Below are 18634 nucleotides of genomic sequence, written 5' to 3'. Positions count from 1 at the left end.
CCAAATGTGCCTGGTCATAAGATGCAAAGGGGGTGGAGGGGGCTAGTGTGCTTCTTATTCAAAATGCACATTCCTGGGCTCCACTCAACATCTAAAGAATCAGAAACTGGGTGGGAATGCATATTTCTAACAAATATGGGAAAGACTGCTTCAAGGTTCCTTTTTCTCTTTGTTCGAATTAAGGAAGTAATAGAGTATAAATAGACTCTCTATTACACTTATCTCTGTTTAAACTTAAAAAAAAAGAAAGGTGAATGACCCTTTCTTTAGTCTCTCCTTCTTAAATGTTACAACTTTTCAATGTTTAGCATACATTTAACCACTACTTCCAGCACCATCACCACAGCCAATACACCCACCAGATGGCACACGGGCACTGCGTGCATGCCTAGTAAAAGAGTGAGAGGAAGAGAGCACATTTTATCTTACACCAACAGCCACTGAATGGCTAGAGTAGATCAAGGCAGCTGTGTGCAACCACAAGGATCAGAATTTACAAGGATTAGAATATACAAGCACTCTTAATCATCCTCATGAAGAAGCTCACAACCCCTTTAAGATGGTAACCTGCCCCAGACCATGTTAACAAATGAAATCATTTAAAATTCACAGTCAAGAGAGATATTATCCTGATTTTATAAAAGATGGCAATGACTACAGATGGACCTACAACTTAAAAGTTGCATTCTTAAATTTAAAACTTTAGGACACTTAAACTCAAAAAGACCAAAGACCACCCACGAATTAGAGTTTTTCAAAGCAGTTCTGTTCCCTAGCAAATTAAAAAGGGCATCAATGTATTCCATAATACAATACTGAAAATTGCAATGATCAATATTACTTTACCGATACGTTCCATTTGAGAGCTATTATCGAAGCTACATCTAAATCGTATTTTGAAGAGCAAAAACATCTTAAAGTCAGACATCAATATCAACAATAATCCTTTAATCAAAATCTTATTCATTAAAACATTAAAAAAAAAAGATTTTGCAAATTTTTATAAATAAGTTCCCTGGGTCTACTTGACACACAGTAAGCGCTCGGTTAGCAGTCTCTTCATTTTTCTGCCAGACAAACTGCCAAAAGAGTGACAAACTTTGCACCATAAGTGAGCAAAATGTCCAAAACAAAGGCCCCTACTGATGGTCTTTAGCTTCAGAGTCAAGATCCAAAAGTTTATTTGCAAACTACTTGCTTGAAACTTGGTAGAAAGAAGCAATGCTACCATTACAGGATAAGTTCCTGGATCCATCCACAAGAGTTAACTCGTAATATACTTGAAGCACAATATCCATACTATTTTATCTGCTCCTAAACAACGATGTAAAAGATTTTCTTTTTCGAAAAATGCAGGGATCAGGCAAATCTTCCCTCTGCCCTCCACCTCAGAAAAAAGGAGATTTCCAGGTTGCTGTTGTTTCTAATTGCACACATATATGTAAGGCAGAAAGAATGTCTACACCAGTCACTCTCTGGGTATTCCAACTTGGAAAACAATGCAATAGGTAAGGCTCAGAATCCCCCAGGCCTCAGGTTTGTCCTAAAGAGTTCAAATATACAAGGCAAGAACCACAGATAACTCATTCTAGAAGTCTGCTTTCAGTGTATTGCTCTTAATTTGAAGGGTTAACAGTCTCAGAGATTTGTGTTGTTGTTGCTAATGCTGCTAAGTAATCTACTGCCATGCCTACACTTATAAGCACAAGTGATGCACATTTTTGATAACTACAATCTACAAATTTTGATAACTGTATCACATGTGGGGCCGTCAATATTTTTTTAGGGCTATTTCATCAAACTTACCTATTACTTTGGTCACAATTGTAAAAGTTCTTACTTTAGTCATACCTGTATAGTTTGTAAATCCATTTTAAACTCCTTAAGTTATTTTACTTACCCTACAGAGAAAAACACGCCTCAACTGCTACCTACTGCTATTCCTTACAAAAGCAAAATATATGAAGATCAATTTGAGAATTGATATAAGTATAATCTTAATTAAAACAATGATGTGAAAAGCTTCAAAATCTCTACATTCTGTCATCATTTGAAACAAAGAAAACCTTCAGGGACACCAACAGATCCCAGCTAAGAGCAAGGGAAATTTTTAATAATCTCCTTGAATGTTGATATCTTTTCCTGTCTTCTCTTTATACCAATTAAACATTCAGAACACCACTCAATATTTGCTCCTTACACAAATTCTGAACTGTGGTTCACAGAATTTTTTGGCTATTATCTATTCTTACACTGTAATTTTACAGTGTAGGGCATGGCAAAGTTTTACTAAGTGCCTAATTTGTGAAAGATCTGGTGCTCAGTCCTGGTTTTACAAGAGCTAACTTTAAGAAATGCATCAAGTTGTAATGTGTATAAATGCACACTACACAATAGCACGGAACTTCTCTTTGTTACTTGCAAAGGGAAAGGTTTTTACTCATTATGAATTCCACAAATTCAAAAACTTTTTTTTTTTATTTTGACTGCTTTCATTACATGCATATTGCTTCCAAGCTCTTCCTTTGCTGCTTTTTTTTTTTTTTAAGCAAATAAACATTCTTCTCTGTCCATTAACAACCAATCTAAGCTTATTATCTTTCTTTTTAGAGGCTGATTTTAATTAAACTTAAAATGTTTCTCCCGCATTTCTTATTCAAAGATCTTTTTTGGAATAAGTCTCATGCTTCTCACTGAAGATAAAAGTCTCTCTCACTGTATGTAAATAATGTTTCATAATGAAATTTCATTTTGAGCCTCAGTACCTATTGTGCAATTACAAACTTTTGCAACCTAAGTATTCCTTATATATTTTATAATACTAAGTTTTTTTCCAAATATTCTTTAGCATTTAATGATGAATTTTTTCCAAAACTTAAGTGCACTAAAGTTAACTTTCTCATATTTCCATTAATTACACATTAATTTTTTTAAGATTAAAAAAAGCCTCTCCAAAAGGTATGCTACTCAGAATATGTTACTCTACTGATTCTCAAATTCTAAGTATAAAAGAGTAAATTTTAAATGACTAAGTTCTATTTATCCCCTGATTAAGTCAGATTTATGATCTCCCCTCCCCATTCCAGCTACTGTGAATTTTGAATAAAACAACCTCAATTGTAACAGAAGAAACATCTGTTGCTTTTTTCTTCATAAGGGCTTTCCTAACTGAAAGAAAGGCTCTCTGCCTGACCTCCTCTTCCACTCCCCCTTCCCACCCACACTAAGTTCCTTAAAACTCTTTAAGTAAATGTATTATTTAAAATTTTACTGTATCTACTTAAAATGTCATCATTTATCCAGAAACATTCACTTCCTTATTAAAATTCAAAAAATGAGTATGTTATATACATCAAAAAATAAGAGATGTGACTGGTAGAATATTAATTGTAACTGAAACGCAGACTTTCGAGAGGATACTTGAAGTGATCAACTCAATCAAGTTGTCACACATTCCGGGCTCACTCAGTATTGTTTAGGGTTAAGATTTTCTTCATATGGGATCTTGCATGCTATATTTTCTTTGCCAATCTAACGCTAACATAATGGCAGTCACTACCCCAAGAGGCAGACACCAAATGGTGCCACCCACACTCTCACACTGTGCCTCATAATAAACCATAAAGCAGTGGAATGCACCGGCCCCTTTATGAGCAAACAATGCCTGAGCTTCATTAGAATACAGCTGACATTTTCAAAGCACAAATACTTTTAAGAAAAAAGTACTAGGAAAGAAAGGAATGAAACAGCTATAAAAGCTGAAATATTTTTTTTTAAGTGTCAGGTTTATTTCAAAGATCCCGAGGAAGCATATTTTGCTGTTGACAATGTAAAAGTTTTCATAAATAAAAAAATGTAGAGTTAAGGTCAAAGCTTATTTTATTAACTACTGGAAAGAAATGAAAGTAAAAACTATCATTTGAATTGCAGTCACAAGTAATAACTATAAAGTACCTTCAGAATTATTCATTTCCTCAAATGCTTTCTTAGTTCTTGAACGAGGAAAAGTGAGCTCCAAAATTATTTTCACATTTTAATTGATTTATATAAGTAACTGAGTGATAAACTAAGCTTAATCTACCCCTCCCCCCCCCCCCACCCAACCCAACCCCCATACCCTGTAGTTTTCCTGTCTGCAACAAGCAAGGACGTCTTGAATTCAGCGTGCTCCTGGCTGTTTATCAACTTAATATTGCTGCTGTTGGAAGAATATAAAATAAACGCGGTAAAAACTCACCCAGCACTAAGAAACAAAATGATCTCTCTTACCTGGTCTAAAGAAGCATGCCTCTCACTGCAGTACCAACAACACTCTACAGTCTTTGTTACCATTCAGTGGAAACTTGAGACTGTGTCAGACATAAGCAATCGAGCGCAGAAAAGCTCAATTTAAAATACTCAATAAAACTAAAAAGATGCTCAAGAAAACTGTTTAGGTAACTGACTTTCAAAAGACATATGAGAACTGTCCAATGCAACAAAGATCATTCAAAAGAAACTGGAAGTGTAAGTCTAAAGACACAAAGGGGCTTTTTATGTGCAGAATCTTACTTTCTCATTAATTAAAGGTTGTTTTAAAAATATGCTTAAAATAAAAGTGGTAAAACGATAAAATGGCTAACTTCAAGCTAACATATTTTAAAATATCATTTGAACTTTAACTAGCTAAAAAATAAGATTAAACTTACTCACGAAATCTGCATAATTCGAACTGTGCATGTCAGGGTATTTGCTGGCTCCAAAGCAGTCACAAAGCAGGAGACCTTAATGCATCTTGAAAGCAGAGCAAAACCACCATAAGTATGGGGGGGGGGGGGGGGGGGCGGGGAGGGGGTGAGGGGGCTGGGGAGGAGAGACTCTTGAAAAACTGGCTGGGGCTTTTCAACCTGTAATAACTGTCTAGCTCCTCTGGGAGGGAAAAAAAAAAAAAAAAAAAAAAAGTCCTGGTCCTGCCCCCTGAGATAGGAGGCTATGTTTCAATGCCAAAATGAATGACAGGCCCATTTCTGATATCAACAAAGAGCAGCTTAGTTGTGCTCCATTTTTTTTCACTTTCCCACACAGTTAGAAGTTCCAAATTTTTCAGGTTAGTATCTTTATATCTAGGGTTAAGTACCTTTGTCCATTTTCTCAAGAGAACCCAATTATGTTGTCCTAGTTTTAAAAATGATTAATTAAAAATATATACCTAATCATCTTAACTCGGTTTTTCCTAGGCAGGAAGCTAAACAAAAGATGACCTCTGAAGTTCCTTTCTAAATCTACCCTTTGCAATATAAGATCACCGTATGACTATTAATATTAATAAGCTTTTTCTGCATCCTGACATGTGGGCACAAGGGGAAACTAAAAGTAGGTAACAAACATAGAAATAAAGTAACTGAGATAAAATTTTCAGTTAGCTAGATGTAAAAATCATTTACTAAAGTACATGTGTATGATTATACAAATTGAAATCAATAAACACTTGGAACAATGACATATAATTACTTAATGCCTATTATGAGCCAAGTACTACTTGGGGCTCTGAGGATATAGCAGTGAACACAACAGACAAAAGCCAAACAAAAATCCTTATCTTCAGTGAGCTTATTAGTTTATATTTCAGTTCCCTGAATGTACAACTCTCCTAGATAGACTAAGATAGCTCTCTGCTTCTTTGATTAGTTCCCATCTAATCTGAAATAGTCCCCTCTGAAAGTATGTCTTGACAACAGCTTCAGGAAGGGCAAGGATTCTGTGCTTTCTTCAGTGTTACATCCTTAGTGTCTGAAACACTGCCTATTAGACCTTCAAACAGATATACAGTAAATGAAATAGATCAAAAAGAGCTTTTCCTTAGTCCATCTCTGCAGACTATGCACCATGTATTATTACACTTACATGCACGAGGGTATTAATTAACTTGGGTTGCAATTACATAATAGCTTAAAACTGAAAACACAACCTATATGGCCCTGTACCTTTTCAGAGTCTAAAATCTGTTTTTGCGGGGCACCTGGGTGGCTCAGTTGGTTAAGCGTCAGACTTCGGCTCAGGTCATGATCTCGTGGTTCGTGGGTTGGAGCCCTGCGTCAGGCTCTGAGCTGACAGCTCAGTGCCGGGACCCTGCTTCAGATTCTGTGTCGCCCTCTCTCTCTCTCTGCCTCTCCCCCACTTGCTCGCTCTCTCTCTCTCTCTCTCTCTCTCTCTCAAAAAGTTTAAAAGATAAATAAATAAAAATAATAATAAAATAAAACCTGTTTTTGCTATCAAATGTGAGGTCACTGTATTTGAGTAAAAGAATCATTCAAAAAATTCTATACACTAACTTTTTGTGGATTACCAGATTTTAGAGCAGTCTGAATAAAAAAAGAATCTTGGAAATTACAATAGCATCCCATCAGTTTTGTGTGTGTGGAAATAACTTTAAACTCTCCTTCTCATCATTCTTGATTGTCTTACTGTAAACCAGTGAGACACAGAAAATAAGTGTACACGTCTACCCTGTCAAATCAGCCAGAAGTCTTGTACATGTCACTCAAGGCCAGGATATTCAAGGGCTACATACCGTCACACCTATTCTGGTATAGTCTTAAAACAAAAGGAAATTAAACTTCTCAGCACTCAGATACGCTCATCATACTTCCAAATAGAGTATTCCTCCCTCCCTCTATCCCACCTCTAGAGATGGACGATGATTTAAAGTTCAAATATAAACTACCTGGAATATTCACATACTTAGCATGTGTTCTAACAATAAATCTAACAGCACCCCAAGGTCAGGAAGACATGCGATGACAGAGGTCAAGTCATGGGTGAGATAAGGTGGAGCCAGAGCAGGATTTCGTCAGGATTGGCTCCTGCAGAAGCGATTTTTCTTTTCCCTAACCATCACTCATTCTTTCCTTCAAGAAGTACTTATTAAGTACCTATTATATATCAGGCACTGAGCTAGGCAACAAACTGATCTGCTCCCTAGAACCCCCATATCTACTTCATAGATGTGACCTTAAGCCTATTCCTATTCCTCCATGTTTCTTCTCCCTATTTGCCTTCATTGCCAGTGCCCCTTCTTTATCCAGCCCCCAGAACTTCACTTACACTGCCCTTTGATCTACTCCCAAGCCTTTAGGCAGGCAGCACGATTAGTAGCTTCTGTGTTCCCTTATGACTGTATCACACACTGGGGGGGAATAAGGAGTCTTCCTACCAGCATAAGAAAATGCATCTTGTGTGGGTCGTCTCAAACAATTTCTCCTTAATCTTACTTAGAAAATCCACTTAAGCATTGTATTATTTATAACTACTAAATATCTAGAAAACACCAAATGGGGGTAGGGATTCCTTCCCTCACGTTTATAAGCTAATTTATTCAGACTAGAGTTTGCTATGCTTATTGGTAACTTGACGAAATATCAACCACATTTTACAGATCCCTTTCTGATTCTATAAGCAGAAATGATACTATGATAGCACAATAATAGTTTTTATTTGCCTATTCCTGCTAAAATAACTACCTATCAGATCCATACTGTGAGGGAATGGAAATCACCTATGCTAATTTCTTATACTCAATCACCTTTTGAAATAAAATGTCTAATCTTCCTGATGAGAACTACCTCTAATGCAAAGGGTTCCTGCTACCTCTTGCAGAGATAAGTGATAGTTGCTTAAAAACACCTTGCGGTAAAGTAACTTCACCTTCACTTGGTCCTCTTCCTCTTCCCACCTTTTAAATACAGATTTTTTTCAAGGACCTATTCTTGATGCTTGTTTCTTTAAGATTTACATTCCCTCTTTAAAGGGTATTAGCTATTTCTCTGGCTTTATCACCATTCTGTAGATGACAATGAAAATTTATACTTCTACCTCTAGGCTTTCCTATTCTGCTCTGCTCTAAACTCTTATTTATAACTGCCTACTGGACATCTCTGTCTCTATGTCCCACACTCTCAAGTCAATTTCTGCAGTAATGAACACCATGTCTACCTTCCCAAATCAGCTCATCCTCCTATGTTCCCCATTCTCATTAAAGGCATATTCATCCAAAATAGAAAGTGATTTTCTATTCTTGTCTCTTCCTCACCATTCAAATGCCCACATTGTTTCCAGTGTTTTTCCTAAACCACACATCATTTTCCTGGTTTAAAAATGAAAAGAAATAAGAAATACAACTGATGACCTCCTGATTACTCTATCAAAAATAGTGGTAGCCTTAAGCCACATGTGGCTATTTAAATTTAAATTGATTAAAGTTAAATAAAATGCAAAACTCAATTTGTCAGTTGCACTATACACACGTTGGGTCCTCAACAGCCACATGTGGCTAACGGCTTGCAGATACAGAACATTTCCATCATCATGGAAAGTTCTATTAAACATCTCTGGTCTAGACAATAACAGCAAACTACTTAAGACAGTAATCTAAATTTTCCTTGATTTGGCCCATTATCTTCTATCTTAGAAGGTATCAAACCTTATCTTCTACCTAAAACTTAACCACAACAAAAAACCAAACAACCTGATTCAAAAATGGACAAAGGACTTAAATAACCATTTTTCCAAAGAAAATATACAAATAGCCAATATGCACATGAAAAGATTTCAGTATCTCTAATCTTTAGGGAAATGCAAATTAAAATTATAATGAGGTATCACCTCATAAGCATTAGGATGGCTACTATCAAAACAACAGAAAATAAGTGTTGATGAGGATGTGCGGAAGTTGGATTCTTTGAGCACTGTTGATGCAATGTAAAATGTACAGCTACTATGGAAATCAGAATGTTGACACCTCAAGAAATTAAAAACAGGATTACCATATGATTCCACTGGGTCAACTCCACCTCCCGGTATATAGTCAAAAGAATTGAAAGCAGGGCCTAATAGAGACATTTGTACTTCCATGTTCTTAGCAGCATTATTCATAATAGCTAAAACACAGAAGAACCCCATGTGTCCACTGATGCACGAATGATAAGCATAATGTAGTAAATACATACAATAGAATATTACTCAGCCTTAAAAAGGAAGAAAATTCGGGGTGCCTGGGTGGCTCAGTCTGTTAAGTATCCATCCTACTTCAGCTCAGGTCATGATCTTGCACTTCGCGAGTTATAGCCCATTGGGCTCTCTGCTATCAGCATGGAGCTCACTTTGGGATTCTCTGACCCCCTCTCTCTCTGCCCCTCCCCACTTGTGCTCTTTGTCCCAAAATTAAATAAACATTAAAAAAAAAGGAAGAAAATTCTGAGACATGCTACAACACAGATGAATCTTAAGGACAGTACACTATGTCACATAGAGACATATTGTAGGATTCTACTTACATGACTACTTAGCGTTGTCAAAATCATAGAGACATAAAGCAGAATTGTGGCTGTCAGGGGCTTAGGGAGGGGAGAATGGAGAGTTACTATTTAATGGGTAAAGAGTTCAGTTTTGCAAGATGAAAAATTATGGAAACGGATGGTATGATGGTGGCACAACACTATGAATGCATTCGGTACCACTGAATGGAATCTTTAAAAATGGCTAAGAGGATAAGTTTTATATTATGTCTATTTTACTCTAATAAAAACATTAAAAAAAAAAAAAAACAAGGGGCGCTGGGTGGCTCAGTTGGTCAAGTGACTCTTGATTTTGGCTTAAGTCATGATTTCACAGTTTGTGAGACTGAGCTCTGTGTTGGGCTTTGGCTCCACACTGTCAGCACGGAGGCTGCTTGGGATTCTCTCTCTCCCTCTCTCTCTGCCCCCCCCCCCCGACTTGTGTGCACACTCTCTCAAAATAAATAAGTATTTTTTAAAAATTAAAAAAAAATGTAGGAACAGGAGCAGAGGGCATATGGGAAATCTGCACCTTCCCCTTAATTTTACTATGAACCTAAAACTTTGCTGATAAAATAAAGTCTACTTTTTAAAAAACACATACAACAGTCTTGTGAAAATGTCTTTTCTCCTCTGCTTTACTTCTTCAGTCCACCCACTCCTCTGCATCCATTAGTAGTTCCACCTCTATTATAAGAGCATCTTTTACTTCTTGAGTCTAACCCAACCTCCTACCTCTATATTCAACATTAAATACATTAAAATATCAAGACCAGGACAGCTAAGATCAATGTGTTATAAAAATAATTTTGGTACAATCTACATTATAATAACAAATTACATGACGATTCTGGTTTTTTTTTTTAGTTTATTTATTTATTTTGAGAGAGAAAGAGAGAGAGTGAGCTGGGGAGGGGCAGAGAGAGAGAGAGAGAGAGAGAGAGAGAAAGAAAGAGAGAGGGAGAGAGGGAATCCTAAGCAGGCTCTACACTGTCAGTGCAGAGGCTGATGCGAGGTTCAAACATGATCATGACCTGAGCCTAAATTAAGTGTTAGACGCTGAATGAACTGAGCCACCCAGGTGCCCCAAATTACGTGATAAATTCTTGATGAGATGTAAAATTAAGTCAGTTCATTCAATCTATGCATATTTACTAACTGTTCACTAACTGTTACGCCAGCCTTAAGCAGGGGATCTAAAAATACACTGGAGAAGGAAAAAATATAATCCTTAGCCTCAGGAAGTTACAGTTTAATGGAGGAAACACTATACACAAGCAAGCAAATATAAAAATGCCAACTACATCCATTACTAGGAAAGAAACTAGTGGTATCAGAGAGCTGGGAAGTGATATTCCACGTGTGTTCTTTAGACAAAGTGTTCTAGGAAGGTCTCTCTGAAGGAGGTGATATTTAAGCTGCAACCTGGAGGATGAGGAGGTGTCAACATGGTAAAATCAGGGAGAGGAGCATTTCAGGCAGCACAGAACCGTGAAAAGGCTCACATAACACCTATAATCTTAAAAGTAAACCAAATAAACTGAGGAAACCAAATAAAATCCACATGAGGGATTGGCTCTAGGAGAAAAGTAACTGACTAATTTTTATCTTTTGCACAAAATAGTAGAAGGAAACTATTTCTTATTTTCTTGTCTGAGGCTACAGCAAAGAACATGGGGAATGAATCAGGATTATGGATGCCATTCTGAGAAGTCTAAAAAGGAACACAAGGATTATCAGACCTCAACAAATATTCTCTAAACACATCATGAATGTACAATATTCCACTGTGCAGATGTGTCATATTTTATTTCCCTATAAGTGGATATTTACACAGTCTCTGTATTTTGCCATTATACATAATTATGTAGTAAACACTTCTACACTCAAATCTCCTACTTTTTATTTTATTTTTTTGTATTATTTTATTTTTATTTGAGAGAGAGAGACAGAGAGAGAGAGACAGAGAGACTGTGTGTGTGAGCAAGGGAGAGAGGCAGAAGAATAGAGGGAGAGAATCTTCAGCAGACTCCACACCCAGCATGGAGCCTGACATGGGGCTCGATCCCATGACCGTGAGATCACAACCTGAGCCAAGATTAAGAGTCAGACGCTCAACTGGCTGAGTCACCCAGGTGCCCCTCAAATCTTTAATTTTTTTCTAATGACAAACTCCCAGAAGGGTTTTTACTAGGTGAAAGCATATCAACTGTTTTCAGGAGTTTGATGTGTATTACCAATTTGCTTCTCGGAGGACTTATACTGACTGACACTCCTAACAGAAGTAGATATGAAGAATAAGAAATAGATAAGAAGATGAGAATAAATACAAGTAGACTAAGAAGTGGATAAGAAGAGGTGCCTGGGTGGCTCAGTCAATTAAACATCCAATTTTGGCTCAGGTCATGATATTGCAGTTCGTGACTTCAAGTCCCATGTCGGGCTCTGTGCTCACATCTTAGAGCCTGGAGCCTGCTTTGGATTCTGTGTCTCCCTCTCTCTCTCTCTCTGCCCCTCCCCTGCTTGTGCTCTGTCTCTCTCTCAAAAATAAATAAACATTAAAAAAAAAAAGAAGTGGATATGATATGAAGATACCAATTTCCCACACTTTTGCCAACAAGGTCAAAATTTTAAAGAAACTTTTGTTAATTTCACAGAGGAAAAAAGATTTTTTTGAAATAACTTTTTACATGATGTTCAAAGTATTGCACATGCACATTGCAGAAAAACATAAAATACGTAATTAAAACACCCAGAAATAATTATAATTAATGTTTTACATACATATATCAAGTCTTTTCCTATGCTACATATTTTTCTTTTTTCTAAAAAAAGCAGGGGGAGTGATCATGCTATATCCATGCTGGTTTAAATTTTTTAATATAATAAATTATTTAGTTTGTAACATCTATAGAATACCATCATACAACAGTGTCACAATGCTCAACTAATTATCTAACTGCTTCCAATTTTTCATTCTCATCAGCAATGCTGTGGTAAATATTCTTTGCCAAAATCTTCCCACAGATCTTCTTTAATCAGGATAAATCCACAGAAGAGAAAATCTGAGCCAGACTTTGCCTATTTTGAAGATTTTTGATAGGCACTGAGCAAATTATCCTCCAGAGAGGCTGTATCACTCTGAGTCCCTAGACCATCCTCTACTACCCCAAGGTGGGTATTAACAACAACAAAACAGCAAAATCTTTGCTGAACTGACTGGCAAACATTGGCTTTTTTATTTAAATTTGCATTTTGGGGCGCCTGGGTAGCTCAGTTGGTTAAAGCCTCAGACTTTGGCTCAGGTCATGATCTCACAGTTCATGGGTTCGAGCCCCGCATCGGGCTCTGTGCTGACAGCTTGGAGACTGGAGCCTGCTTCTGATTCTGTGTCTCTTCCTCTCTCTGCCCCTCCCCTGCTCATGCTGTCTCTCTCTGTCTCTCAAAAATAAATAAATGTAAAAAAAAAATTAAAAATAAAATAAAATAAATTTTCATTTTGATTACTGGTCCAGTTGAATACATGTTTATATTTTTATTATCCATTTACATTTCTTTTGTGAATTTTCCACACTGCTACTCTGTTTTTTTCTTATAATGCCAATATTTAATGTATTTATTTGTTTTATATGTAGTTATGTTTACTAAGCCTCTGCTGGTTTGTGAAGTTTCTCAAATCTGCCTTGGTTTTGATGGCCTTGACAGTTTTGAGAAGTTAGCCAGGTATTTTGTACAATGCCACTCAATATGGGTTTGTCTGATTTTTTCTCATTGTTAGACTAGGGTTATGAGTTATAGGGAAGAAGATGTCATCACATCACATCAAGGGCACCTGCTATCAACATGACTTATGGCTGAGAAAGTGAACTTTGAGGATCAACTGGCTAGGGCTATTTTTCTAGGTGTCTCCACCATAAAGTTACTCTCCCACCTCCACCCTTTGTTCCCATAAACTACAATTTGGAAACACCACACTAAGTGCAGCCCATATTCAAGGCAGGGTTGGAGAGTTTAAGCTCTACCTCCTTGAGGGAGAAGTGTCTCAATCAGTGTCTAAGTAAATTATTTGGAATTCTGTATAGAGACTTGTCTCTTCTCCCTCACTTATTTATTCAATCACTATTTATATGAGTATGTACTCATGTATTTTTATTTTTTTAATGTTTATTTATTTTTTGGACGGGGGAGGAACAGAGAGAGAGAGAGAGAGAGACAGAGACAGAGACAGAGACAGAGGATCTGAAGCAGGCTCTGTGCTGACAGCAGAGAGCCCAGTGTGGGGCTCAAACTCATGAACCATGAGATCATGACCTGAGTGGAAGTTGGACACTTAACTGATGGAGCCACCCAGGCGCCCCTCACGTATTTTTATTTCATACCTCAGGTTAAAATCCAACATCGCCCTATTTATTTTGCTGCTCAAATTGCTCCAGTTTTTGGCCCCTGGGAACTTTTCCAAGTTGGCTCCTGTGTCGCTCTGCAGGATCCACTTTTTTTTGGTAGCACTTCCTTACTTTCTGGTATGATAAGGCACTCCAGCTTCATCTTGTGTATTTCCTGCCCCAAACCTACATTAGCTATTTTTCTATTTTATTTTTATTTTTTAAAATTTTATTTTAGAGAGAGAGTGAGAGAGTGTGAGTGGGGGAGAAGCAGAGCGAGAGGGAGAGAATCTCAAGCAGGCTCCAGGTAGCACAGAGCCCAACTCGGGGCTTGATCCCATGAGACTTGAGATAATGACCTGAGCTGATATCAAGAGCTGGACACTTAACTGATTGAGCCACCCAGGTGCCCCTACATTAGCTATTTTTCTAAGGAGTCTTAGAGAATAGTATTAGAAACCAAAATCTGGGGGTCCCTAGGTGGCTCAGTCGGTTAAGTGTCTGACTTTGGCTCAGGTCATGATCTCACGGATCGTGAGTTCGAGGCCTGTGTCGGGCTCTGTGCTGACAGCTCAGAGCCTGGAGCCTGCTTCAGATTCTGTGTCTCCCTCTGTCTCTGACCCTCCCCTGTTCATGCTCTGTCTCTGTCTCAAAAATAAATAAATGTTAAAAAAAAAAAAAAAAAGAAAAACAATTGCTTTTTCTGTATATCACAGCAATAATAATAACTTAAATATCACTTGGTATTTCCTTCATCTGCTAATACAAATATTCCAGACCTTACAAAGTCTCCAACAGCCCACACGGGTTTCTGTGAGCCTCTAGAGCAGTGATCCCCAGGCCTGGCTGCATATTAGAATCGATTAGGAAACTTACATCCAAGTCACACCTCAAAGCAACTCCATCTGAATCACTGAGGGCAGGACTAAGGCATAAATATGGCTCTAAAGGAATCAGATGATTTTAGTGTGTATCGAAGCTAAGAAACACCACTTTACTCTTTTACGTGGCTTCATTAAAAGCTCATTCCTAGTAAGTATTGCTGAGTAATGCTGCCTCCACTAGGAACAGATCACCTCCCCCTTCCTCTGTGGAAACACTGGTAGTCTATGAGATGCCAAAGTTTCAAGTTTTGCCTTTTCTGAAATAAGGAAGAATATTTTGCTCCCTTACTATATTATGTTACCCTATAAGGGATACACATAGACAGTACTGCTAGTGAGTTAATAAGATCACTCTCATTAAATTATATTTTAAAAGCTAATTGTTTTGTTGTTTCATAAAAATTTACACCTACCCTATTCTCTTAAGAGTCACACATGACTTGAATAGGTCTGGCCATAAGACAAACTCTACTACCATTATGCAGTATTAAGAATTATTTCTTGGGCACCTGGGTGGCTCAGTTAGTTAAGCATCTGTCTCTTGATTTCAGCTCAGGTCATGATCTCACAGTTCATGAGTTCGAGCCCCGCATCGGGCTCTTGTGATGACAGTGCAGAACCTGCTTGGCATTTTGTCTCCCTCTCTCTCTGTACCTCCCCACCTTCTCTCTCTCAAGAATTAATTAATTAATTAACTAGTTAATTAAAAAAAGAATTATTTTCCCTTTCTAAAGACCAACATTTTTCTTGAAGGTTCAACCTCTTTCTTCCCTTGACGCACACTGAACATAATCACAGCAATACTAGAACCTAAACCTAGCTCAACTTCTGACTGACTGCCTCAATCCCATAAACAAATGGCCTAACAAAAGAAGTGTGCCCATTTCCAGGCATAGGTACTATTCACTTCAATCTCCACTGTTCTTTTATATGAAATGTCTGGCATTAAAACTGTAACACACCTACAATAGGGGGAGGAAAAACAATTGCAAGAGATCAATCAATCAATTGAAACAGACTTATATATGACCCAGATTTTAGAAACATAAGACAAGGGCTTTAAAATAACTATTTCAACTTTCTCATTATTAGACTGGACAAAAATTTCTTCCTCTCTTTAATCTGTAATCACTTTAAGAGATAACTGAGAATATAAACCAAAACATTGACAATGCATTATAGGATTGTAATAATGTAAAAACAAAATGTATGCTAACAATGCACAAAAGATAAGAGAGTAGAAAAGGAAGTATACATGGTATGGTAACATTCTTTGAAAGTAGACTGTGACAGGGGCGCCTGGGTGGCTTAACTGGATGGTTAAGCATCCAATTTTTGACTTGAGCTCAGGTCATGATCTCACAATTTGTGGGTTCAAGCCCTGCATTGGGCTCCACACTGACAGCAGAGAGCCCACTTCGGATCCTCTGTCTCCCTCTCTCTCTGCCCCTCCCTTGCTTATTCTCTCTTGCTCTCAGAATAAATAAATAAAACTTAAAAAAAATTTTTTAAAAGAAAGAGACTGTGATAACTTAAAGATGTACTCTGTAAACCTTAGTGCAAACACTAAAAAAAAAAATTAAAATGAGATATAACAAATTAGCAAAGTAGAAAGTAGAAATAAAAAATGGAATCACAATAAAAATACCTAATTTATCCAAAATAAATAAAGGGGGGAAAAAAGGAAAGGAATGGAGAACAGAAAGGATGTACAGGAAGAAAAAAAAAAACTAGCAATATGGCAGATTTATTTATTTTTTTTTTAATATGAAATTTATTGTTAGCAATATGGCAGATTTAAATCCAACTTCTCAATAATTACATTGAATATAACTTATCTAGAGACCCTAATTAAAATTCATAGATTCCCAGAACAAGCACTGTTACCAGCGATAAACACGGGTATTACATAATGATATGAGAAAACAGCACAAAAAACCCAAAATAACATATAACAATCCTGACTGTGCATGTACCCAACAACAGAGTTTCAAAATATATGTAAGAAAGTGACAACTCAAGGAAGAAATAGAAAAGGCACCATTAAAACTGGAGACCAACATTGCTCTCTCAGTAATCAACAGAACAAGTGAACACAAAATAAAGATATAGAGATTCTGGGGGCACCTAGGCAGTTCAGTCAGTTAGGTGTCTGCTTTGGCTCAGGTCATGACCTTGGAGTTCATGGGTTCGAGCCCCATGCTTGGCTCTGTGCTGGCAGCTCGGAACCTGGAGCTTGCTTTCAGATGCTGTGTCTCCCTCTCTCTCTGCCCCTCTCCTGCTTGCACTCTGTCTCTCTCAAAAAATAAACATTTTTTTTAATTTTAAAAAAAGATATGGAAAATCTGAGAAACACTAGCAATCAAGCTGGCATCATTAATATTTATAGAACACTCCATTCAACATCTGCAAAATCCACAATCTTTTCAGTACACTTGGAACATTAACTGAGATACGCCATATGACAGATCTTGAAGCAAACTTCAAAACTGTAAAACAAAGGATGGTCTCTGATCACAAAAGAATTAAATTAGAAATCAATAACAAAGATTTCTGGAAAATTCCCAATTAAACAACACATTTCCAAATTCATTGAAGGATACCAACTACCAGAGCTCACTCAAAAAGAAAAAACAAACAAACAAACAAACGAAACCCCCAAAACCCAAAAAACAGACAACCTGAATAGCCCCATACCTATTACAGAAATTTAATTCCCAGTTTAAAACTTCACCACAAAGAAAACTCTAGGCCCAAAGGTCTTCAATGGCAATTTCTACCAAACATTTATGGAAAAACTAATCTAATATTATACAAACTCTTCCAGAAAACAGGGGTAGAAAACATTTTCCAACTCATTTGATAAGGCCAGCACTAACCAGATACAAAACCAAACAAATAAATTACAAGAAATTCCAAACCAATATCCTTCTTGAACACAGTTGCAAAAAACCAGTTAATTAAGCCTTAAAAAGGAAGGAAATTCCGATACATGCTATAATTAGATAAACCTTGAAAATATTATGCTAAGTACAATAAGCCAAAGAACAAATAATATATATCTCCACTTACATAAGTTACCTAGAATAATCAAATTCATAAAGACAAAAAATGAGACCCAATGGTTACTAGCGGCCAGAAAAGGGGGAATAGGGAATTATTATTTCATTGGTATGGAGTTTCTGTTTGGGATTGATGGATAGCGGTGATAGTTGTACAACAATGTGAACGTACTTAAAGCCACCAAATTATAAACGTGAAGATAGGGGCACCTGGGTGGCTCAGTCCGTTAAACGTTTGACTCTTGATTTCAACTCAGGTCATGATGTCACAGTTTGTGAGACTGAACCCTGCATCAAGATGCTATTCAGCATTGAGCCTGCTTGGGATTCTCTCTCTCCCTCTCTCTTGGCCTCTCCCCCGCTCACATATTCCCACATATGTGCTCTCTCTCTCTCCCTCTTTCAAAATAAATAAATAAAGTTCAAAAAGAAAATGGCTGAAATAGTAAATTTTATGTTATGTATATTTGACCACTATAAAAAAGATCCTTAACAAATTGTTAGCAAATGATACAGCAATAGATAAAAAAGGATATTACATTATGAGCACATGGTGCCTATCCAAGGAATGCTGGCTGGCACAGACACTCCAAATCTATTTTAAAAAGCTAGCAAAAGTAATAAATTTTAGTAAACTAGTGAGTTTAGCAAGGTTGCAGGGCTCATTATATACAACATACAAAAAAACAGAAACGAGTAAACTTTACTGCATGTAGTTACCTCAATAAACCTGACTTAAAAAAAACAAAGCAACAGAGGGGTGCCTGGGTGGCTCAGATGGTTAAGCATCAACAGTGTAAATGTACTTAAAGCCACCAAATGACACATTTGAAAATGACTGAAATATGGGTGCCTGGGTGGCTGAGTTGGTTAAGCATCAGACTCTTGATTGTGGCCCAGGTCAATAGCTTGAGGTTGTGAGATCAAGCCCCACGCCAGGCTGGGTGTGGAGCCTGCTTAAGATTCTGTCCCTCCTCCTTCCTCTGTCCCTCCCC

At 37.2% G+C, this 18634-nt stretch overlaps 1 protein-coding gene across 11 annotated transcripts in view; it reads right to left on the bottom strand.

Annotated features, from left to right (window-relative positions):
• TFDP2 (transcription factor Dp-2) overlaps positions 1-18634 on the bottom strand; it is a 188709-nt gene that overhangs the window by 74380 nt on the left and 95695 nt on the right. For 2 of the 11 annotated variants that reach the window (XM_042954718.1, XM_042954717.1), the window contains exon 5: positions 4689-4773. The exons of 4 other annotated variants lie outside the window; for them this stretch is intronic. In XM_042954718.1, the coding sequence (XP_042810652.1) occupies positions 4689-4719 (31 nt within the window). In that variant the 5' untranslated portion in view covers positions 4720-4773. Of the gene's footprint in view, positions 1-4117; positions 4199-4269; positions 4343-4688; positions 4797-18634 lie in introns of those variants that run through there. 5 more of the 11 variants (XM_042954722.1, XM_042954723.1, XM_042954719.1 and 2 more) reach the window with 5 other exon arrangements.

The sequence above is a fragment of the Panthera leo genome, chromosome C2 (genome assembly GCF_018350215.1).
Source record: "Panthera leo isolate Ple1 chromosome C2, P.leo_Ple1_pat1.1, whole genome shotgun sequence".
In the NCBI taxonomy this organism is placed as follows: domain Eukaryota; kingdom Metazoa; phylum Chordata; class Mammalia; order Carnivora; family Felidae; genus Panthera; species Panthera leo.
Note: the sequence above shows the minus strand (reverse complement) of the source record. Positions and strands in the feature narration are given on the sequence as shown.